General features: G+C 33.8%; 3 protein-coding genes across 7 annotated transcripts in view; 1 reads left to right on the top strand and 2 right to left on the bottom strand.

Moving 5' to 3' along the window:
* LOC139979504 (DNA repair protein RAD50.L-like) overlaps positions 1-2,228 on the bottom strand; it is a 31,123-nt gene extending 28,895 nt beyond the window's left edge. For 2 of the 4 annotated variants that reach the window (XM_071990369.1, XM_071990372.1), the window contains exons 1-3: positions 2,071-2,228; positions 1,126-1,274; positions 730-810 (exon numbers count right to left, since the gene is read on the bottom strand). In XM_071990369.1, coding sequence (XP_071846470.1) covers positions 730-810; positions 1,126-1,254 — 210 coding nt within the window. In that variant the 5' untranslated portion in view covers positions 1,255-1,274; positions 2,071-2,228. Of the gene's footprint in view, positions 1-729; positions 811-1,125; positions 1,306-1,830; positions 2,018-2,070 lie in introns of those variants that run through there. The other 2 variants (XM_071990371.1, XM_071990370.1) reach the window with 2 other exon arrangements.
* Positions 2,229-4,159: 1,931 nt separating this feature from the next.
* LOC139980198 (minichromosome maintenance domain-containing protein 2-like) lies at positions 4,160-19,710 on the top strand. Its single transcript, XM_071991671.1, has 21 exons — positions 4,160-4,196; positions 4,595-4,730; positions 5,389-5,452; positions 6,010-6,068; positions 6,397-6,500; positions 7,097-7,198; positions 7,661-7,765; positions 8,164-8,231; positions 8,467-8,550; positions 9,161-9,261; positions 9,930-10,014; positions 10,273-10,409; positions 11,081-11,240; positions 11,751-11,840; positions 12,292-12,395; positions 13,195-13,229; positions 13,986-14,133; positions 14,499-14,641; positions 14,966-15,075; positions 16,089-16,162; positions 16,475-19,710. The coding sequence occupies exons 2-21, from the start codon at positions 4,611-4,613 to the stop codon at positions 16,580-16,582; spliced, it is 2,001 nt and encodes a 666-aa protein (XP_071847772.1). The 5' UTR covers positions 4,160-4,196; positions 4,595-4,610; the 3' UTR covers positions 16,583-19,710.
* LOC139980199 (endoplasmic reticulum membrane protein complex subunit 7-like) lies at positions 17,253-25,676 on the bottom strand. Of its 2 annotated transcripts, none has more exons than XM_071991673.1 (4): positions 25,141-25,676; positions 23,618-23,873; positions 21,085-21,165; positions 17,253-20,726 (listed from the first exon to the last, which is right to left on the bottom strand). In XM_071991673.1, the coding sequence occupies exons 1-4, from the start codon at positions 25,203-25,205 to the stop codon at positions 20,568-20,570; spliced, it is 561 nt and encodes a 186-aa protein (XP_071847774.1). In that variant the 5' UTR covers positions 25,206-25,676; the 3' UTR covers positions 17,253-20,567. The 2 variants fall into 2 exon arrangements, with proteins under 2 accessions (XP_071847774.1, XP_071847773.1); XM_071991672.1 differs by lacking the exon at positions 25,141-25,676 and adding an exon at positions 24,837-25,131.
* Between the last annotated feature and the right edge of the window lie 80 nt (positions 25,677-25,756).

Genomic DNA, 25,756 nt, shown 5'->3' with positions numbered 1-25,756 from the left:
TCTTAAACTTCAGTCATTTGACCTTTGACTTCAGTCTAATGACCCACCTGCATGTGTTTATGCTTACAATATGTCACTAAGGTTAAAAACAATAAAATAATAATCATGCAATTAAAGCAAGATCTCTACCAAAGATAACCGTTATTGATTAAAATATGATTGCTGATCAATCTAAGACACTCCCTTAAATATTCTTCCTCCATAGATTAGTAACTGATGAATAATTAACTGTTGCATTCAAATTCAAACAAATTTTTTGGTATCCACTTTCCTTTACATTATTCCCATGCAATACGCTGATTCATACACAAAAAAACAAGATTATAATATTGAAAACTCTTCAAGTTTTACAGAAAATGCTGCTTTAGAGTAACAGACTACGAAGCAATGAGAGAAAAAAAAACCCAGTACAGTACAGAAATTTTGTAAAGGGCTGCAGTACTGAGTCTTTACCTGTACAGTATAACACATTGCAACGGCACACACTAACACATATTAAGTATGAATATGTAAGTAAGATATTCTAAAACTATCAGAGAAATGCTCCAAATATGTCCTTAGGATTTTCAAGCATTCCTTGATCAAAGCTTCAGCTTATCCACATACCACAGATGCTTCATTGAACTTAACTTAAAATGAAAGTGTCTCTTCTTTTTCTATCCTGTGCAACAGAAATGACTCACCTCAACATAATATCAACAGAGTGAACAGAGTTGGTATTAAACTTACCTTTGGATCATGCACAAAGCAACTCTTTGCTCCAGGAGGCTGGTCACCGGATGTGACATACCGCAAACATTCAATAATACTCTACGGAGAAAATATTGTGCAGGTTTGGACGGTCGTAAAATTGTTTCCTTTAATATTGAGTCAAAAGTGTCATTACTATGAATATTGAAAACCATTTACTTTCTAGCAAAAACGTTGCTCAATAAGGTTATTCTAAAATACTTAAATGCTCCTTCTTCTGAGCATCAATAAACTAGAATTTTGTCGTTACCAATATATAAAGGGTTATGAAAGAAAAGTGCACACATGAAAAACAAGAAGGAAAGAACCCTTTGACATTAAATCCTTTAGTGAGACTGATAGGATGCACTGCACTTAAAATGAGAGTTGACTCACTGTTTTGCCTGCACCATTTTGTCCGACAATCAGGGTCAATGGCTGGAAAAATTCAACAACCTGTTTGTCAGCATCTTCATGACCAAAACTACGAATTCCCTGAATGCTCAGTTTATCAAGGACGGACATTTCTGCTCTCTTCAAGACTTCTGTGGAATGCAATAGATCAAAGCTACAGTAATGAGAAATAATGAGAATTTTATAAAGGCTAAATGCAACAATCTGGAAGGCTATTTAACTCTGCAGAAAACATAGGCCTTTAACAGGCTTTCAATTCTGGGTGAACTTACTGGATGAATGAACCATAAGTTACAACTGATTTTCTCCTAATCAACTCTCAGGGTATTACTGTGGGACTCCCAGTTTCCATGTATCATCATGGGATCTCCAAATCCCACAAGCAAAATACTTCAATTGGTGAAACAATATTTTTTGCATAAAAACAATGAGTTTTAATTCAATTACCTGACATTGTAAAATCTTCACGTTTCAGGTACTTAAGCCTAGATCCAGGATTTTGCTCTTGAAATCTCATTGTTTAACACTACATCCTTGGGGGGGGGGGGGGGTGGTAGTTTGATTAAATGCACATGGAAATCTATCCTAGACTTTACACAATTAAGTAAATTAATTATTCATTAAAATTGCACAATTTTAAACAGTCATCAGTTGATTTGTAAGTGAACGCTAAAACAGAAACAGTACCGATTAGTCATACAGATAAAGCAGCCCATGGGAGGGCCTCTGGTCGTAATCGTTAGCAGGCAGTAAGCCATGCACTTCGGCATATATATTATTGACTTAGTCTAACTAACATACAGGACAGGGTACTGTATCTGACTTCTGAGCTTGGAGCTAGGCTTAGACCTAGCCTATGCCGAACTTGCAGACAGTTTCCAAACAGTTACACCCTTCTCTCTTTTCCTCCAAGCATTTGAGGTTTACCTGAAGGAGTGCAACTACCACAAATCACAGGGTCTCTGAAAGGCCCGAACCTTACGAGTCGCTGTTGGGCTTGACGTAATCAGACAGTAGACGGTCACCCGAGTAAAGAGTGCAAAATTTAGGAAATTCCCGCGGGTCAGGTCAAAACTCCTTCTTGCATAGCGCCACCAACTATAATCAAAACATTACGCAATACCTCTTTGCACGGTTTTCAGTGTTCACCACTGATCTGTACAATATTAGTGTACAGATCAGTGGTGTTCACGTGGGAAAGGTAGCACAGAAAAATTGCTGTGAAAGGAAGGCTGTGTTTCCATCACATGTTGATTACGTTAGTACAGAAATCAGCAGTGTCCACTCGGTAATCGCAAATATCTTTCCAAATGACTAACATAGCGTTCAACATTGACATTCCACGAAACAACTCATACAATAAGGCGTATTTTCAACCTTTAGATTTCTTGCTAACGACTTCGTAAACTGAATAATATAACTAAGGAGGTCTTTGTGGCATAGCTCCACCTTGTTATAACCGATCCATTCATACGTAGCTCAAACTTTCCACCAACCAGCGCACCGTGAAAATATGTCATTAATTAGTGAGTAATTGATACAGTTCTCTAACACCGTACAAGTGAGTCTGTTCGCTCTGGGTGACACAGTGCATAAACTGATAACCGTAATAACAAAATTAGAGGTGATCAGCACTGTACACCATTGACAATGCAGCAGCAGCCAAATGCCTACACAACTAAACTAAGTATATTTTTCAAAGTTGCACGGGGACAGTACTTTCTTGTATATTTTAATATAGGTCTAGATTTCTAAGTTGTGAGTTAGAGGTTCCAAGTGAATATTCACTTACTTCTTCTTAGTATTCTATCAATGTTGTCACTCTTTTATCTTTGGGAATAACGAAATCATTATTAATTATGAACCATGACCGCCCAACATTATGAAAATATCCTTATATAACAGTCTATATAACAGAACCTTTATGGGATATTAAAAAAAAAAAAAAAAAAAAAAAAAAGCAATGGGAGCTGCTTTCCGGTATAGATTTTCGGTCTAACATCGTAGTTAATATATTTATTATATATTATATTATTATTATATTATTATATTTTTTACTGCAAAGAGAGCCAATGCGTGATTGATCTATCATCGATTTGCCATTACTTACATTAAATCAAGAATCAGTGTTCGATTACCTGCAAACAAAACTCTTTTTTATTAACTCTTCGCTTCATCATGTAGAAGGGATGAGATATTTTTATACTTTATCGACGATATTGTGCAATAATGGTAAAAAACAAAATGTTGCCCACGTCACTACGCCCATTGGGACACTGAACTGAAACTTAGTTTACATAAGTGGTGCAGTAGGGATACCATAAAGGGTGATACAATAACAAGGGGCAGTGGGGACTTACCGCTTTTGGGATGGGTTTGAAACACTACCCGTGTCAGCGTGTACATAGTATATATGTGTAAAGAAATATTATTGGTCCCTCCTCTAGTAATGACGTCATGGGTCAAGTGTAAGGAGGCAAATATCCTAAAATCGACAGTCTGGCCTTTACGCCCGTATTCCACACAGAAATTAATACATGTGTTAATTTCGGTGATTCTATATACCAAAACTACCAATTCCCTCATAGTCATACATATTGTATTAATTACCGTATATGAAAATACCAACAATTTCTAGAGAAATCATCTCCCCTGTGTAAGTGGAAACTGCCGTTTTACTATGGATGTTATCTGCTCAATAGCCCACCATTGACAACAAGACGCATTAATAACGCATGCGTATGACATCCAGGGAAACACTGGATTTCTGTGGGCCTTCTGACGTTGTCCTACGTCAATATAAGAGAGTGCAGAGAGCATAGCATATTATATTGGCCAACGTTACTGCCTATCTATACTGCAAAGTTTGTAAGTAATAGTAGTCAAAGATAATTCACCTTTGGTATAGTGCCATCGGGTTAGTGTAGACAGTAAGTTAGAAGCCTAACTTTACATCATGCTAGTAATAATATCCTACTCCTACTCATTGGCCTACACTGCAGTAGGCCTAGCCTACTTAGAAACATTACATATCCTAACGTTGCAATTACTAAGTTAGTAACGCTTGTTGAATTAGGACTGGACCTGGTAACATTAGCTAAACTTGACAACTTACATTTGAAGCTTTTCTTGCATCTGAGAAATTTGATAATGATAGTCTTGGCTAGGCCTAGGAGTAGGATATGTGAAACATGTTGAAGTGTATGCATTGGTGTATTGTACTTGTACTAGGCCTAGCTGAGGTAATTTAAGAAAGTTCGTAGTAACTTACAGGACACTAAGAAAAGTCTGTCAAGAAATACATTTCCTTTAGAAAACATTTGTTTCATTCAGCTATATGGCCTAGCCTAGGCAAGTTAGCAATCCAAACAGACAATGAATAAACTGACTTCTCAAACAGACATTCAATGTTCTATCCTATTCTATCTCCCACATTTTTATCTGAACATAGTAAACAGTTTGCTTCCATGGATGAAGATGATGATTTTGAGCTGACATTAAAAGAAGATGTTCTAAAATACTTGGACAAAACAGAGCAAGTTTCCCGTATTCTCCAAAAGTGCAAACAAATTTTTTCTCAAACAGAGGTAAGCATGGGGCACAATAGAAGTTTGTAATATAATATTTTGCCAAAGTTATCGATGAAATTGTGTATAAATTTCTTAGAAGTTTCTTTGCTAATAGTGACTTGCACAGTCCTAAAGAAAAGGGAATGACCTCAGATCAGTCATAGATCTATACAATTATGATACAAATATATTAAAAAAATCATATAAATATAACAAGTACAATAACAAAGGTATAGAAAGTGTAATTTTGAAATTCTTTTCAGTCTTCCTTTGAACAAATATAATCAACAATAAGCTGATGTAAGGTAGCCAACATGAAAAACGTTACTGGTAGTGATAGTTTGAAGCTAGCTGTGCAGATTCACATTAACACAAGCACAACACAAGCTAGCACATACGTGAAGACTGTAGACATTATGTTAATATGAAAAATTAAAATTATGTAATTTTCAAAAATGCATCATAATAGGTACAGCGCCTTAAAAGGTCTTTTCACCAATTTAACACATTTTTGCTAAACACATTAATAACTGTTGCTTATAATAGCACAGAACATGCATTACATTTTGCTATCACCTTTTAAGTTATAAAGGAGTGCTTCTATTTGTGTTTTATGTATACATAATTTAAATAATTATCTTTGAGTTAAAAATATATTGTTCTCTTCTTTGAACAGGAAAAAGGACAGGTGCTTTCCTTTGAAGTAAATATTGATGTTGGTGATTTGACAGATGTCAGTTGTGAGTTGATTTATGAAAATACCTTGCACTTAATGTATAGCAATATTTTATTGTTAAGATTAAAATTAGTAGTCAGTTGTAGGTCTTCCTGTGAATAGCATTTATGATAACAGATACATGCTCTATATTCAGTTACTATCAAAAGTGTAAAGACATTCTATACATAACTGTTTACATATAAACAAAAGTATATCCACTAAAGATGAATTACTTTACTCTTGTATATTTCTTTACAAAATGATAAGTAGTAAAGTAGCAAGGTTAAGCACCATGGTACTGGCTATGTACCAATAAGTAGGACTTGTAACAAGGTGAATTTCATATTTTGTAATCATTGATAAATGCAACCCCACCCTCTCTCTCCTAATTGTTCTCCATTCACCCACACTTGGTCTTTCAATACCATTTGACAATCGTTGAAAATCAGTTTTAACATTAAAAACAAAAAATCACTCTGGTAAAGTGTTACAGATCTCATTTTGGGAAAGGTGGTTAAATTTGAAAGGAAATAAACAATTGTAAATAATTTGTATTTATTTTCTGCTTTCTCTCATCAGCTTCACTCACCAGTGTCATTCTTCATGATCCTGACAAAGCCCAGAGACTATTCCAAGAGGTATGTAAAACTAGTTTGTATTATCTTTAGTTTATATATTTCCTACAAGTATAATGCATGCATGCGTATGTGATTTTAGGGGAAAAAATGACATATTATTAAGGATATCATGATAATAATTTCTTGGCACATGGATGAAGCTTTCTTCCACTGACAGTTACCTATTATGTACCCAGCCTGTTTGTTTCCATTAGTGTTTTTTGTCAGAGATATTACATCCTATTTTGTGCATACTAAATTTTCAATTGATCCTTTTTTATAGTATTTGTTTTATGTAAAATATTTTCTTTTATTTCATATTTTTCTTTTAATTTTCTATTTCTTGAAGGTTATTTATACAACTTTGAGGTGTTTACAACATCTACCTGACAGATGCAGTTTATCACAGATACAAGTTTCCCTGAGAGTCTCCAATCTTCCATCCCTCTCATGGTAAGCAGTAGAGTGTGATCATGTATATATATTATTCTTTCTCTCAGTGCTTAAATTAAATACCTTAAATAAATAAAAGAAAAAACAGGAACCCTTGAACATTAAAATATCATCAAAAGACTAGATAATTATCTGTTAACAGTTTCTCTGATACTTTAACTTACACTTTATACAAAACACTAATATTGGAGTTAATGGGATTACATGAAGTAACAGAACATACAATTATTGTTAGATATGCTAAACTAAACTGATGGTTTAACTTAAAATACACTCAAATCCCCCCCCTGCCCCTTGTTTGAACAGATGTGAAAAAATAGTGTAACAGTACATAGATTCAGAGAACCTTTGAATTACAAAGACCTTTGGTTATAAAGACACAGACAAAGGCAGGTATATTAAAGAATATCAGACTGATACTAGTGTCACATTCAGAGTGGTTGGTTGTACCTTATTTCTAAAATAATGTGTATTTCCCTTTCCACCAAGAAATCATCTACAGTGTGTATCTATCTATCCCCAAAGATGGTCTAATCGTCACAAATATGATACCCATTTTGCTATCAATTAAAGAAACCTTTACCCTCTTCTTACAGTTACAAAATATTCTTTAAACAGTTACATGAATGTAACTTTGAGAGCAGGTACTACACATTCCATGGATTTGTTTGTTCCAAAAGCCCTCCTCAGGAATACTCGTGAGTATACACATTCCCTGTACATGACAATCATGTACTCCTAGATATTAGCACATAGATTTAATGCACCTGCATTTAATATTGAAGCAAGTATTTAAAATTGAAATTCTAGGCCTGCCGGAGGAAAAAAATTTCTTACAGAAGTTCATTGATAGATAGGTTCTTGTTTGTATGAGTTTGATGTATTTTAAAGTAACTAAATATTATCTTGGTTGCAAAGTTTTTTTCATTCATGCCAAACTATATGTGCAAGTACATCATGGACATTATATATGGACAGAAACAGAGAACTTGCATCGCCATCTGTGGCCTTGGTTCATTATACCTTTTATCTCCAATGTGAAGAACATATATCATGAAATGGTGCACAATATAACAACAATTAATGACTATTAATGACACAAACTCATAGAGTAATGTAGTGTAGCAGGGTTTTATTTGTTTACTTTTGCTTTCCTGTAGAAAATCAACAAGGTATTGCTGCCAGGATAAAGATTGCAAAGGATCTCAGGGAAATGACTTCATAAGATTATACAATAGAGGTTCTCCAGAATCACAAGTTATCAGGTTTCAAAAATGGTTTTTTTTGTTAATCTAGGATATGCTATGTTAAAACATTTATTAAGGTTTCTCTGAATATTTTAATAATTATTTAGTTGTCATTTATGCTTATTAATTAATCCATTGAGATATATGTTGATGAATGTTTCTGAGTACTAAGGTATTTATAACACCAGCCTTGTTAATTATGTGCATATAAAACTCTTTGGAATGAAGCCTTTGTAATTAGTTGTATATCACATTAATTGGAAAGATGATTAACTGAGGAACATATTGTATGCATTAAGGCTACTTCTGACTGGAACAACCGACCCTTCACTTTTGAAGAAATCTATTAACGCCCCCCCCCCCCAAAAAAAAATATTCATGTCATGAAAACATATTGTTTAAACTCCTCTGTTTAGACGTGACTTTCCATGTGCTTACTGTGGAAGAGTTCTTCAGGAGGATGTACATGCCAGAGTTTTGGGAGGTAATTACATCTAGTTTTTACAATCTTGTATTTTTTCATATCCCATTTCCAGTGCAGAAAACACTTCATAAATTACAGCATATATATATCAAATATGAATGTATATTTTCTTGGCTGAAAATGGTATGAGCAATTAAAAATTCTTCTTACAGAATATTACTCTGCATAGAATCATGATGCAAAAGGGGAAATTCTATATTATAATTTATCTTTTTCAATTCCTGTCTCGGTACAGAGAAGGTTGTTATACAGATGGTTAACATCTGTGTTGCAAGTGAGGGCCTAAAGCTTCGACAAAGCTTCAACATCATCTTGAGAGGTAGGTTGAGATTGATTTATCTGGTACAAATTATACATACGATACACACATATATATATATATATATATATATATATATATATATATATATATATATATATGTCAGTTTCATTTCTCATAAGCTATAAATTTAATTTTCTCCCCTCTCCCCTAAAAAAAAGAGAAAATCAGAGAGAAAAGATATGACTCATAATGGACAAATAATGAGTAATGTTTTAGAAAATAGCTTGGAACCTCATTCCCCCTGGGACCTTCGTCAACAATACTTGGCAGTCGAATGAAAAGTACAAGATGTAACACAACGAAAGTATGACGCTAGATAAGTGTACGTTGCATTGATGAAAGAATGTCTAGTTTATCAAGGTAATATTAGTTTACACCAGAAAAAAATTCCAATAGTGATTTACTAAGATGTAAAAGAAGTACACTGAACACATTTACTCTTTCTGGTTTTGCCTGTATCATTGTGTAATGTTTTACCAGTGTCCATGATAAAAGATGACTATAGTGTTTTAGATTTGTTTGTATTGTCTATTTGCTGTTACACTTATAGGGACTTGAGAATTAGGTCTGCATAAAATGTGAGGAAATGTCATTTTATTTCCTTCAGATGAACTTATATCTGATATAAAGATTGGGAGCCAATACTCAGTGGTTGGCATACCAGAAGCTGCTTTCTACAAGGAAAACCAAGTCCGAGTTACCTTTGAGGTAATTTGTGGATTCTTAATTTTCTGTGCTAAGAAAGAGCAATGGATATGCACATGTACTCTTTACTGACCGTTTTAATTAGAAAAGTGTTTTACTTTGATTGTTAACCATGAAAGCAATCACAAAAACTTCACTGAGAACAAACAGGATGCACTAAAAACAAAAAAATTCAAATTTCTGTCTTCAACATTGAAGCATGCTGCACACCTTTATCGGACTAGCTTGTACAAAATAGTTAAAACAAAAAGTTAGCTGAAAAAAAATGTTAGTTGTCCCACGTTTTCAAGTTGATTTCTTGCACTCATGTCAGAAAATTAAGGGGTGGCATAGAGGGGTAGGGGGAGGAGGGGGGCAGACCATATCAATTGATTGAACCATACATAGGAGTACTTGTTAAAACTCTTGATATTCCAGTCAACCTTTGAAATGTATAGTAATCATTATACTCTCCAGATAAGATGTATGTATGTATGTATTTAAGGTCCTCCTGCAAGCAGGAACTCGGGAAGAACCCTCATTGGCTTATCAAATCCGCAAGCTGACCGAAGTCAGTCTCTTACATTCATATTTAACCTCCATGATTAAGAATTGTCAATTGACAAACAACTCTGTAACTGGACGACATACATTAATCTTGGAGTGACTCAATGTTGATTCTTTTCTTTCAGGCCAGTAGTGTGACTCCATTTACTGAAGTACCCACACAACTGACACAAGGATGCATACCAGAGAGTATCAGCAGGTATCATATTGGTAAGTTTATAATTTATTTAACCCTATGTGGCACCTGGTCTTTCCAAACTTCAATGCTTCTCCCCATAAGCCCCACCTACTTTACCTTTCTTACAAATTCATTTGCTAATTTAAAATTTGTTAAAGAGGTTTTCCAAGATCTTGATTTTACTCATTAAAAGGGGTATACTCTTGAAATTAAAAGTAATAATGAATTAGCTTGTATTACACGTGTCATATATTAACATGCATAAAATGTTGTATTTTTTTACGTGATAGAAATCTCAAGTTCCCCTTGGCGCCTCAGCAGCCGACTGGCCTTCATCTTTGCATCTGAGATCACACCTAAGGGAACATTTCATCTCTTGAAGATGTGCATCATGTTAAGCTTAGTTCAGACAGGAGTGTCCAACAAGGTATTTTAGAACCAAACATTTTCTCTTTTTATTGCTATGTCTGTCTACTATAAGTTTGGTATTTTGCCAATAACTGTCATTCTAAATGTTCTAAGTGTTGATACCCCTTTTAGTTTATTCCATGCGAGATAATCTGGTATCTGAAATGGTTTAGAAGAGTTACTTAGTTGATAATAAACTATGCTGATTTATGTGATAGTTGTAAAATAATAGCATGTACTTACATAATAACAAGAATTTACTAATAATAATAATATCTTACAACAGCTCTTTAAGTTACAACAATCCTGTAAGAAATGGAAGAAGCAATATCTCAGTGACCCTGGAAAACCAATAAATTTCCACAAAAAAAAAAAAAATGGAAGCACTTGAAAAGTAAAAATTTTGCTTGGACAAGTTTGTTAATTAGCATATGAAAGTTGCTAAATTTTACCAGATAAAAGAATTCAATCAAACTGAGGATATTAGTCTTCCCAGGTTAATTTTTAATATACTATCACCCAGTGACTTAATTCATGACATCTACTGTGCTTTTGCGCAAATACTAGACATTCATGTTTCCATCCATTTGCTCTCAAGTATCATATTATGTAGCTACGTTTCACCATGGCACATCATTGCTTAGTGTATTTTGTTTTTTTAACCTTCTTCTTTATCTTATTTTCACTTAGGTAAATTCCAGATTGGATATTCTGGCAGTAGGTAGAGAAGACAGACTAATTGATAGATTATTCCAATATGGCGCAAAATTTCTTTCATCTTGTTTCCATGGTAATGTTCATCCTCTGTTTCCATCTGTTAGAGAATCTCAGTTCGGTTCCATAATTGATGGTAAGTTTTAGTAGCACATGTACTGAATTGTACATATATGTCTACATTTATTTGATTTTTGTTAAACTGACCACAATCGGTCAAAACAAAGAACTACTACTCACTTTTGGCTGGAAGTTTTCAGACATTCATTTAAATGTTGCAAAGACGAGTTTTTTTCTTTTAGCTGTACAGACTAAGAAGAACAGTGATGCATTGCCAACTTTGTTTCTTCACAGTACACTGCCCTATATCAGTTTTCCTTTGCTGTAAAGTTAGAACCCCAGATTATTCCCGTACCAGTCATAATTTGCCAAAATTGCCATTGTTCAGATTTCTCATAATGTCCTTTGCATCCATACACTTAATTTTAATAGTCTGATCAAATTTGATAACAGCAGCATTATGTTTTATAAATTACTAAAACAAAAAGGTGTTTACCGGCTTGAATGAAACATTACAACATGAAATTAACATTCAAATGTAATAAGATCAATAAAATGGTTGATTTTGATCAATTCTCTATTGAAGGTGGTGCAGTACTCCTGGCTGGTGATGGTGTTTGTTTGCTGGGAGATATCAGTTTCAAAGGGAAAAACATGCAGGAAAGAATATCTAAAGGTAAACAATTTGTATCTTGTTACTCAACTTTTTCTGCTGATGTGAAACTAATTACTCAGTGTGTACCAATTATTAGGATTGCTCTTACAGGTAGCACTGCAGTATTACTTTAATAAAAAAAAACTTATTTACTATACTGCTTTTCTAAATATTTCCAGTCTACCTGCATAAGTGCAATTATCTGTACACTGAAGTTGCATTGCCGGGTCTCAGTTGGTGAATTAGGATGATTCAAGAGTTAAGTTTAGGCTTTCTCGGTGGAGATCATGCAAGTTATCGTGATATGTGCTTTAGTTACTTGTGTGTTCTGTCTCAGTGTTACCATATCTCTGAGATCAAATTTTAAAGCATTAGATATATAAAGCTACTGCATTAAAAACTGTGAAAAGTTTAACATCTCTATGATCATAATCAGTCGTTTCACTTTTATCAGTTATTTTCATATTGTCAGTTCTTCAAGAAAAATGTCTGCAAGTGGAAGTGTCCAAGAAGGGAAATGAATCTAATAAAAACTTTGAGCAATTTGTAGTAGGAAGCACTTTATGGGCTCACCAGGTAAATTAAAAAAAGTTGTACATTATACCTCCAATATTAACCTAATTTGCCTTGGACTGCAGATCATGGATGCTAAATGCAGCTTGTGTCCGATATGTTTACATTTATATCGTTTCCATCTTATTTGATGCTTAATTAGGCTTAATCTAATAATAACTTTGAGCAATTTGTAGTAAGAAGCACTTTATGGGCTCACCAAGTAAATAAAAAAGTTGCTCACTATACTTCCAGTGTTATCCGAATTTTCCTTAGAATGCAGATCATTGATGCTAAATGCAGCTTTGTGTCAGATATGTTTACATTTAAAAAATTGGTTCCATCTCAATTAATTAAGCTAACAATGAGCCCAAATTAAAGGTAATATAAACTGAAGAAAAGTGACTTATCATTTTATTAATTAAAGGTAATTCAAATGCAAATAAATATTCCAAAACTGTCAAAACATGCCTAAAAATCCTTTTCATTTTTGTGACTATTTTGGCATATCCCGCAGTTTTTGTGTCGCTAAATAGCTGGCTATGGCTCTTCATTGTGACATCCTGTGAATCGTAAAGTGCATCACTTTTAGAGCATTCTGCTTGTTAACGCTTCTTGAGCAACCCATAACAATTAAAAAAAAATACATTGTTGATATATTTATTTTGATAATTACGCATGGATCTGGTAAAGGCAACATCATAGCATCTTTACTGGATGGACTTTGTATAATTGATCCGAAAAGTTCTGCTGTCTTTTTTAATTTCTTTTTATAAGATCATTCTAACTTATATGAACTTTTCTTTCTTAATCTTCACTGCAGAATAAGAAAGATTCGACTAGTGACCATATTTTAGGGTAAGTGGATTGCTGTCATTGTTGCATCAGCAGGCTGTCATTTTTAAAGCCAATTAGGATGTAATGTACTGTGTATACTTAGCTTGGCTCATCTTTGTGGCAAATTAGGCAGTATTAAATATATTAAACAATACAAGCAACTAGCACATTACAATTTCGAAGACTTTTTTCAACTTTTTGAATGTAATTCTTCAAGGATCTGTGATAACAGATCCAAGATGGGTGGATAATCACAACTGGGGAATCAAAGTGACTGCAACTTCCGCCATACTTTAATAAGAAATACGCAAGTGGGCAATAGAACTCGGAAGAAGGAAAAAATTGTTAAAGTTTATAGATAATAAATTACATATGATACATGCACAGATTTATGAAAACTTCATTTTGTGTTTTACTTGCATCAGCCATGTAGGTCTGTCATGTAGACCTACAATAAATATTAGTCCCAGGTTGATATAAATCCATAGAGTGACAACTTGGTTTTGGACTTTTAATGTGGTAGATTAATACACATAGTAGACTGACATAAAATGAAACATACCATCTCTATGGTTAATTTAAATGTAAGTGTAAAGTTTGTTTACTTTGTGCAATGGTCCGGATCAGGCCCGAAATATACTATAAATCTCTAAGACTCTGTTCATAAAGATATGTTCATGGAAGGACAATCTATGTTAATTTAATTTTGCATAAGCTGTAAATTTAATTTTCTCCCCTCTCCCCTCCCTCCTCTCACCTAAAAAATTGGCACCATAGTTCCTTTGGACTTGTGGTGAATTGTGATAGCCATTGCTCTTCAGTTGAAGACGTTGTCCAAGTTAAGCTCTGCCAGGATCTATTAGTGAAGGCAATCAACCCATACAGTCATCTTACAGAATCAGTCACATTTGAAGATCTCCAACAGGTAATTTCACTAACATATAACATATGTCATTTTTAAGTCACTTTTTTTACGACACTAAAATTTAAGACACCAAAAATTACCGGCCTTTTTAAATTTGCATATTTAGAAATGACATGTCTTGTTCATTATCATTGCTCTCCAAACATTGGAACAGTTGAATGCTGACCGACACAATGACACCCATTCAGTACCTCGGGAATCAATACTTAACGAATTATACTTGAATATATTGCAAATCTGTTATGCAAATTACATGCAAATAGCCCCCACAACAGGAATCGTTAGACAAACTTGCATGTCATGTAAATTTCCGTATTTCAGTAGCATTAAGATTATTATTTATTCACTGATTTTTCTGTCCACAGTTTCTTTTGACAGTAGCAAGAAGGAAGGTTTCATTCTCATCTGAGGCAGAGACTCTACTCAAAGGATACTTTGTGACAAGTCGTAAAATATATGAAGGAAGTTTGAAAAGAAGGCAATTTCCATTAACAACCTTACAAACACTGTAAGAGAACTTATTTATGTCTGCAGATATAATTTATCTTTCATCTAACATGGGGTACAGAAATAAAAAGTTCATGAAAAATTTTGTTTGTATAATTTTGAGGGAAGTTTGATAAGAAGGTATTTCCATTAACAACCTTACAAACACTGTAAGAGAATTGATTTATGTCTGCAGATAGAATTTATCTTTCATCTAACATGGTATACAGAAATAAAAACTATGTGAGAACATGTAAACAAAATGAATAAATGTCCCTTTCCTTTGTAACCTTGGACATATTTACACTCGATTGAATATACTAAATAAATTTGATTCAACCTACAGGAGTTCATTGGCTGTAGCACACGCTAAACTAAGTCTTCATGAAGAAGTGGTAGAAGAGGACGCAGTTATGGCTGTTCACATATTTGAAGAATGTCTGTCTGCAAGATTTGGTAACAAGTTCATGTGTATTGCACTGCTATGCTATGCAGTACAGTCAGTATAGTATTAACCTTTATATGAGGCACTTAAAGCATCAGCCGGGAGTAAATTAAATCTGCAACTACTAAATGTAGTATTCCAGTAGCTAGTACACCACTTATATGCTACTGGTCAATTCAACTTACTTTAATTTCCATTACATTATTACAATGTAAAATTTAAATGCACAGAACTTAGAAATGTCAAAAATTAAAAGAGAACGTGATTTTCAAATGCCACAGTTATTGCAAGAATGAACATCAAGTTCTGTTGGCTACATTTAACTTAATGAATTGGCCCTCTTTTTTGGAGGGGGGCTGAGGGAGGGGAGGGCTGTGGTGGGGAGATGGCAAGGTTGGAACAATTATGTTAAGCAGAATAAGCATTGTCAGTTCAATTAAAAGTAGGTACACTTCATACATGTTTACTTCTCTAAAAGTCAGCTACTAGCTAAGTGTAACTGATCTGTTGGTTTTAGGAGGGAGGGTGGGGGAGGGTTTGGATGAAGCATAGTTAGGACATTAATTGTAAGTAGAGTAAATAATATTAATCTATTATAAAAGTGCTACTTACATGTTTACTTTTCTAAATCAGAAGTAAGTGATTTATAGGGAGTTATTGTTGGCCAGGACAGTTCATTGACTAATGCTTATATAGTTATTTACAAACTGTGTGAAGGCTTTACATTCCTACCGCATTGTAAAAGTTCTGCTTTGTTTCCTTTTGTGCATAGATTTAAATATTCCATTGAATCAATTGGCCCTTGAGTCCACTCTGCAAACTATGAAATGTTATTCTATAGCTTAAATAATATCATATCATTAAGTCTGTACAGTACTCTCTTAAATTGAATGCAATATAAATAAGAATTAAAAAAAAATATCCTTAATAAGCTTAATAATACATAAATGATCAATATGGCATATTACTACAAGTTTTTCTACAAAAAGACAAACCCATTTCCTACATTTTCCCTAATTCATAGGACCAAGTTTCCTGAATGTCCATCATCAGCCTCACTTAAAAGATGACAAACTGAGTGCACATTGTGGACCAGAGGTAAGATATTTGGCAAATTTGCATATTTAACCCTTAAATGCTGTAAAGGAAGACTGCATGTACATAGGTTTTACTTCACTATTAATTGTTTTCTTGAAGTTTACTTTTTCAGCTTGATATTGCTTCCTTAAACAGGTGTACTATATTGTTTGTTTCCATCATTTATGTCACCTTTTTTTGGGGGTTTATATATGGAAGTTTCGTGTACCTTGTATTGCAAATGAGATTTAAATCCCCCATCTTGAAAATAAACCAAAGTAGAAATGAAAAACTTGCAATTAAAACTCAATGCTCTGATTTGTCTAATTGCAGCACGACCTTTACATGAGACAATTCCAGCGCCAACTGAAACTGTTCTGCAACCCCACTGATGATACTCCAGCAGGGGGGATGCTTTCTCCATTTATTTCGGAGGATTAAACGAGAGGACTGTAATGACAACCGCCCTCGAGTCATATAACGTTCATAAAATTAGGAGGGTGGTATTTGCAAATAATATGAGTAATTTAATTATCTATCCTACTATCTTCTTTTCTGTTTTGAAAATTTAGAATTTTTACGTGGTAAAGTGAAGTGTATTTTAAATGTTTTTGGACAAAGTTCTATTTCAGAATAGAGATATAGAAATTTTAAAAGTCAATTATTCTATTTATTTACTAAAGAAGTAATTGATCTAAACTACTGTTATTCTTCCATTGCACAAGAAAATGTTTAATATGAATTTTGAAGTACAGTATGAATAATTATTCACAATTATTTTTAAAAGAGAAGAGTATTTTATTATTTAAGATTTTAGTAGTTGCAAGTTGTTTAAATGTAGCGACAACTATGATTACTAAAGTTCTCAAGAATGATTGAACATTTTAAATGGGGGGGTGGGGGTAGGGCTTGTGGAGGAGAAGTGTGTTTGTTGGGGGAGGGGCATCAACAAATGAGGTTGAAGAATTAAAAAAAAACAGGTGATAGTAAGAGTGATCAGGGAAAAAAGAATATAATTTATGATATATATCTGCAAAGTTGTATTTACAATTTGTTTTGATTATTTATTAGTTTACTGAAACAGAGAGAAATAAACAGAGTGAACTCAGAATGAAGTAAACATGTTACTGTATTTTATATCATACCAGTATAATATATATGTATAGTACTGTTTTCATGCAATGTCCATATATAAGGCAAGCCACACATGCAAATTTATAGTAAAAAAAGGAGAGATAGATAAATAGCACCAGTAAAAATACAAATTCTTATCTTTGCACAATCCCTGTTATTGTATTCAGCTGTAAAATATATTGCACGTTTTGAGAGCTTAACAGTCTAGGATGAATTTGGTTTTACATGAAATTAAAATTTGGAAGTACTTTAACACTAGTGGTAGGCGGTAGTAGCCAATACAAACAAATTGAAGTGTATAATGGTACATTAGTATTAGAAGATGGCCTGAAACATAAATTATATATTGATATGTAACAACATTTAAAAATAAAAAAGTTGTAGGGTAGATCATATGGTTTGATCTACTTGATTTTCAAAACATTTACGATTAAAATTTGTTTAATGCCTCGAATGATAAACAGATGGTGATGGTTACTGTTCTGTACAAGCATAACCAGAAGTCTAGAATTATTAATTCATTGCGTTTCAAATTGCAATATTTATAAGACCCAAACAATAAATAAATCGTCTCTAGGTTATGTTAACTATGAATTCCAACACCACTTGTTATTGACAAAGGCATTACAAATATTCTGCTTGAGGCTTCAAACTCCTGATGTCCAGAGACCTTTTTTTTTTGTGGTATTTGACTATTAGTGAGGTGATTCACTTAATGGACTGTGTGCTTAACAAGGTAGTACAGCCACTTTCATTTACAAGTCTATTTTTCAGTTTTAATTTCTCATTTTTGATGGTTTTGAAAAAATATCAAAATGCATGATATCAGCAAAATAAAGTAGACAAAGTTAACAGAAAAGACAGAAAAATTTACATTAATACTGTATGATTATAGAATACAAAGTTTGACCATATGCTCAAAGAAGGCAATAATAAGACACTACCAAACAGTTCATGCACAACACAAGTGGCAAACAAATCTGAAAAACTATCACTTTTACAGGTACAATAAGATGACTTACATCGGACATGCTGTATATTCATCAATTTGAAACGAAGTGATCTTGACTTCAAACAATTTATATTAAACAAACACTGCTGTCCAAAGAACAAACTAAAACCATATAAATTATTTTATCTTTTTTGTGACCTGTTTGTGTAAACCTTTTACAATATTTTTTGCTGGTTATTTGCTCCTTGTGAGATAGAACAACAATATATTGTACCTTATACATAAACTTTTTAAGTAAAATGTTTTAAACTTGATAGCAAGCAAACTGAATGGCAAGTTGGCCACTGTACATTTTCATAAGAACTGTAAAGATTTTTACACATGTACAAATGACAGTCTTTTCATCCCTTGGTATGTTAACTACACAGCATGAAACAATGTGTCATTCGGGAAAGAATTCGTCAACACTTGAAGTGAGATCCGTAACTTATACAACTAAGAAAACTAGAAGGTAGAGGGTATATTGCACTTTGGAAGATGACTAGAAAGGCACAGGAAAGTTGAAAAATGTTTTAAGAAAAATTGCGTTAGATTGGAATGACCAGAATCATGTTTAAACTCTCTTTTAAATTTCGTTGTATACTTCTATCTATATATCAAATAACATTGAAGAAGTTGTTACATTTCTTATTTACTGCACCTTACTGAAATTCTAAACAGTCAACCAGTTCACTTTAAAGGGAATATATAGTGAGATAAAACAAAAGTTGCTAGATATACTGAAATGGTCAACAAAGTATCAAATCCTTGCAAAACACCTTTAATTAATTGCTAGAACTGTTCAAACCTATGTTGCTGGATGCTCTGTATCTCCAAAATTGTTACTAGACAGAGATACATGTGCTAACTTACAGTACACCATTGCACTCCCAAGAGAGGAACCAATGCTTTGAGGTCAGCAATGAAATGATGGTTGAATTTTGAACATGAATGACCATTATTTGATTTTTCTAGCATATTTGGGGCAATACTAATGACATTTAAGATGTAAATATGCAAACATAAGTGACCATTATTTGATTTTCTAGCAATCGAGGGCGATACTGATGACCTTTAAGATGTGAATATATGCAAACATAAGTGACCATTATTTGATTTTCTAGCATAATCAAATAAATAAGTAGCACATTCTTGCTCCAATATAGTACAATCAGATGGTAACATTTTACTACATCAACAATAGAAAGTTTGCCTGCATATTTAACCGAACATTATATTTTGTGTTGCATGTGTTTGTGTGACACTAGATAATACGCTGTGACCACATACTGGTATTTTAAAACTACATAACCCAACAATGAGTCCAGCCTCAGAATACTAAATTTGATGACTTAAAAAGTTATAACCGAATACAATTGTGACAAACTGACAAATATTTCTTATAAGTTTAAAGTCAGATGAACATGGATAATCATAATAGTTCCAGCCTCAGAATACTACATTCTAAATTTGATGACTTAATAAGTTATAACCGGATACAATTATGATAAACTGACAAATATTTTTTATAATTTTAAAGTCAGATGAACATGGAAAATCATAACAATTCAAAAAATATAAAATAATAATAAAGAAAACAAAAACAAAGAAAAACAGGAATATTATTGACTGGAAGATTCATTAAACAACAAGAGATTATATAAATAAGGTATCAGTGAACGATGGTAGTATTTTTCTTTGAAAGGCAATAACAACATTACTTGATGAGATATACTATCATCATAAATGTTTGGTAAATTTACTTTTGAAAGGTAATAGGTGCTTTTAATAGTAATATTGAACCAATTCAAATTATGCATCATACATCATGAGAGGGGAGATCCACATTTTGCTAATTTTGCTGGTATCCTTTTCCCATCATGAGAATATGAAAGAATGGAAAATTAAAAGATGTAAGATTGATGGTGAAAAATATTATTTACCTGTAGAAGGACTCGTATTTTGCACCACATGTATTATTGCACTTTCGATTGCATCATATTAATGTAATGTTCTTATGTCACTGAACTCAAAGAAACATTCCTAAAATCCTTTCCTCTCTTATTACAGAATGGTATTGTTTTTTGCATAAAGACTAAATTGACTAAATTTAAAGGGCAACGGTTTTGTAAATTTTTACACTGTACTCAAACAAGAGGAATGCCACTCATCGACCCATCCCTCTCCTCACCTTCCCCTCACCTTCAAATTTGAAAAGGAGACAATAGTAAAAGCTGTATATATGCCATCACCATTTCAATATACTGCCTTCCATCTTTACCTCTTTGTGTTCTCATGCCATCAAGTAGTTGCATTTTCATGTACCAGCAACACCTCTCCTTGAGATTTAGTTATTTCTTTCGTTCTCTGTTTAGCATCTAGAGGCTTCTTACCAGTGAGCTTCACTATAAGCTCTGACAATTCAGGTAAACGTTCCTTCAGATTTAGAGAGTTCAAATCCTGTTAGAAAGAAAAGTCAAAAATGTGATTGTTCTCTTCAATTGTTCACAATTTACAACACATAGCCTACACTCCAGTAGTTTAATTCAGAGTACACATCCTTTACCCCATCCTCCTCCCCCCACCCGAAAAACAAAACAATTTCCTGATATTTTTTTCCTCAAAAGTTACATATACTTTTCTACAACAGAATTGGCTAACATCCTAATAGGAATACACTGTCATTATTATATTGTTAACTTCACATCCCTAATAACCAGGTAAAGTTTCAACACAATGCAATCCAAGGACAAACCAAAAAAGTCGAAAATATAGCAATTTAAAGTTTAAAAAAAAAAAAATTCTTTTAATGACCAACCTGTTTGACCTCTGGGTCATCCAAATCCAAAAACTTGAGTGCAGTGAACAGAATGACCATGGGTAGAAACATCATCAGTACCTTCAGTGAATTACAAAGACAGAAAAACTTCTGGTTAAAATTTTGAATCATTTTGTAGGTATCGTGAACTTGGAAATCCTGTACTATAATCATCACAAACTTGACAACTATCTACTGTTTGCATTCAGATACATTTAACCCTTAATGGCAAGTGATCATCTTCTTCAGACATTTAAAAAACAATCTTTTTGTAGAAATATAATTTCTATTGTGGATAAATTATTTAAATATTACAGAGAGTAACAAATATTTATTAGCTCAATTGTCACGAGGACATCATTATCTCTGCAGCGTGTCAGATTGACAAAATAATACAAAATTTGAAAAGTTTCTATATCTAAATTTGCCATACAAATTGCTACATGAGGATGTGGTATTTACCTAAAAGATACTGAAAATTGCCAGTGATTTTTACAAAGCAATCTCTCACCCCCTCTACCCCCATCTTGTATATTCAGGGTTCGTACACTTTTTTCACAACAAAATTCAAGCACTTTTCAAGCACCAAATTTATGTTTTCAAGCAAATGCTTATCATTAACAATAGACATTCTGTGAGACTGAGGCATAAAACATATTTAATGCAATGTGTACGCTGGGTATATAAAGACATGATCAGTGTTGGATTTTCAGGTATTTGAGAAGGTTTTCCGTGGGACTACCAGTTTCAAAGATTTTGGTAGTCCTGCAAAAAACTTGGTAGTCCTTCCAAATTTTCCACCAAAATTGTTCACAGCATGCATGTGTTTACGTGATATATCCGAATTGTAATGACGCTACACGTGCGCTGCATTCAAACAGTATTGTTTATGATATACAATATAAATCCTACCAACTAGAATGATAAATAATTTATCGTTCAGGTCGGTAGGATTTAGATTGTTTACTACTGTACAGCTCACGTGTGTACGTCCAGCAATGCATTTTCACTCGGCCTATAGACTGTCCGTGTCTGATCGACTGTTGTTACAACCAGGGTAGAAATTAAGATTTGGCTTTGGGGCAATTTTGGAAAATGAAAAGTTAAAAACGACCCTCTTAATGAATTTACGAGGGTTTTTTTTGTTAAGGTTTAGGGGTGCTCTTTTCTAAAATTCAACATGCTGTTTAAGGAAATGGTTGTAAGCATTTAATAGGATAAAGTAAGCACAATTACCCTCTTCCTAGTGCTGCGACCCTAAGGCAAATTCATTAAAATTTTAATCGCAAAAATTTGCGATCGTTTAGCAAATAACGTCAAGACACCAAATATATAACGAAAAACCAACAACCCATCAACTGAAATAGAAAACATGTAGAAACACATAGAAAACAACGTGTGTGGATGAAATCACCACCAAATACAAAACCATTTTATACTGCTGAAAAGTAATCGAAGTTAAAACCTTCAATCCATCGCCACAGCAACGGTGTACGTAAAATACAACATTCCCTCTTTAAGACATACAGTAGCACATACCATCCAAACAACTGCCGATTTTCAGTAAATTGAAATTGTAAACAAAGCTACGCATTTTTTTTTTTTTTTTTTGCAAACCGATGGTTGTCTACATTTCCCATTGACTTAGTGTGGCTGTTAGGCTAACATGTGGTCGAAGGTTGCAGTATTTCACGGATATTTTAGTTCTAGCTAACTGCGTCACAATTTCAGCAAATAAAGAGATGCTTAGGCTAGATTTTCCCATTGACTATGTGTGGTGTTCGGCTACCATGCGCGCGACGATAGCAGCAAGGAAAGTGTGTAAACAAAGCTACGCAAAGTTTATTTGGGGGGCAAACCAAACCGATGGTTAGGCTACATTTCCCATTGACTTAGTGTGATTGTTAGGCTAAAATGTGGTCGAAGATTGAAGTTTTTCATGGATATTTTTGTTCTTTATTTGCGACATAACTGAGCGAATAAACAGATGGCTAGGTTAGATTTCCATGTTGACTCAGTGTGAAGTTAGGCTACCATGTGGTCGGAGATTTGTGGGGATTTTTGGTTATTGTCGCTGGTACTGAAATTGCTTAGTGGAGGCCGTAATTTGCCAGTGACTGTGCGAGAAGTTTGCGGTGATTGTGCGCAACCCTCCCTCGTAATTTTTTAGACAACTAAGACATTCTTTTAAGTTTTTGTTTGTCACAATTTGACTATTCCACGGTAATTATTGTGTAACAATTACATACAAAATATGTTTTGCATTAAACATGTTAAATTTCAAGCACTTTTCAATAACATTTTCCAAAAATATAAGAAATCAAGTACTTTCAAGGCCTTGAAAACTGACCAATCAAATTCAAGCATTTTCAAGCACCCGTACGAACCCTGATATTAATATTAATCCTTTGCATTTCAATGTTTACAAACAAGATTTGGCTTTTACTAAAAATTCTGCATTACGTGTGCTTCTGTTACAATATATGTGAGATTTATTAGTCATTTTTAACAATGGATAAAACAACTCAAGTACCATTCTGCTCCTCAAGATATCGATGACTGTAAATTCTTCTCTTTCATGAAAGTATCTTTTACGTCCCACAGATTCAAACATTAGAGGATATCCCACTTCTGTTACATTGTCAGGCTGAAGATAATTAATGCTTTGTGCCCTGATCTTTCCTTCAGTAGAGACCTCAACCAATTGAGCATTAAATTTGTAAGTAGGATTTGCAACACCGATGACATAGGACCCAGCAGGAAGGGATATCTTGAAGGATCCATCACATCTGTAGACGCAAAGAAGTTATAGTATAACGATACATAATTACGAACTCTCTACATATACAGATCTATAAATACATTTTATTGCACAGATACTGAGTGGTGATGCACTTTAATAGTCACCGCATCCCCATTTTTAAAATTTCCATCTCAACAAATGAAAAGTGTTCATACTTCACCCACCAATTACTTGTTGCATAAGGCAGGTATCCTCACAGTGACTAGTTGCTAAGATACTTTAACATATTGTGAAGATGTTCATGTAAATAACATACGGTATTGCAGAAGTTAGATGGTATTGTAAAATGTTTGAATACATTTTGCAATGAGTATAAAGTTCATACCATTCTACTGTAAGTAGGCAGTGGGAATGGAAGTCTTAGATTTGAGTCCACCGCTGGCATGTGCCAAATTAGACTCCTGCTGAAAATTTTCATTATTTACAATTTATTTTTTTAATTTTCACGAAAAACAAATGTAAGTTCCAAATAATCAAACAGCAGTAAAAGGCTGTATGATGCATTTGCCACATATGTTAGTACCCACAATGGGCCACATGAAGAAATTTGCAAGTCTCCAAAAGCTGATATATATCAGCGATATGGCTTTTCCCCCATTTCTCCCTCCCCCCAGTTCCATAATCTGCCCCAAATTGACAACTTTATCAGTAGCAGCAAATACATAAAGACTGATACATTGCAATGACATCACGAAAGACTGTAACTAATTTTAGAAGAAATGATAAATAATGAAAAAAAAATCATTTGGCCATTTCACAAAACATTGTTCTTGACTTTAATTCCCATGGCCTAACTTACTGTAGGCTTAACTTAAACTGAGCCTAAGCCCACTAGATGTGATCAATTCATATCCTTGTTATTAAGACTATGGTCTAAAACTTAGGTTACCTAGTTAAGGGATGGGAAGCTTACAAAGCAGAACGATTCAAACAGGTTTACATAATTTACTTTAAGAATCCTTGAAAATCTCCACCATCAACCAGTATCTTTGTTAAAGGTAACCATTCTGTGAACGTAACATTAGGCACTGAAACGTTTCCGTTCACAACGAAAAGAACGATTGCACTGTTATTATCACCAGATGAGTAGCTCATTCCCAACATTATCATTACTGCAATCGATGATATGAACATTTTACCAAAACTCCAACTTTTGTGGTACAGACGAAGATAATAAAGGGAAGAAATTGGCAACATATGTTAGTCTCAGACACCGTCGCTATACCCTGTGTGCTTATAGTATCTATAGGTACCTGATTTGCGAAATTTTGTCTGTACAAATGATAATTCTCAAGGTGACCAGTACAGCCGATTTCATGTATTTGCGGTGCTAGCGTACATAAATCGGACCCGTTCGTGCATTGAAAGTGCCTATTGCTACCTTCTGTCAATGGCGATAATTTTATCTACCATCCACTACTGTACTTGGGTTTTTGGCGGCCAAATGCACTCTACCATTTTAGTTATTTCTTAATTAAGAAAATAATGAAATTTCGGTTGGCGAAACGAATGGCCCAAAAGTAAATGAAAAGCGAAAGAAAAGTGCTGGTCTGACTTGACCAATGGAGAACTTGGCTGAAGCATGCCGAAACACATTCTTGACCACTTTTCTAAGCTGGTCTAATGGCTAAATGCCATTTCATACTTTAAGTCTTTTACCCAATACTTGGCTGTCCAACTGTGATGTTGTAACAAAGTAAAATTAGGGTACCCAGATTGAATCCTCTTCCAAAGCCTCTGTCTGGTGCCAACAGATAATTACCCTGACGATCAACACAGGAAGACTCATTCAACTGAATTCGCTACAATTAAAGCAACTGATTTTTAATACAGTGCACCCCTACCCACTTTCACAATATTGCAAACCCC

Source organism: Apostichopus japonicus, chromosome 14, assembly GCF_037975245.1.
Source record: "Apostichopus japonicus isolate 1M-3 chromosome 14, ASM3797524v1, whole genome shotgun sequence".
Lineage (NCBI taxonomy): Eukaryota > Metazoa > Echinodermata > Holothuroidea > Aspidochirotida > Stichopodidae > Apostichopus > Apostichopus japonicus.
The sequence above is the reverse complement of the archived record's forward strand: the minus strand, read 5'-3'. Positions and strand labels throughout refer to the sequence as shown.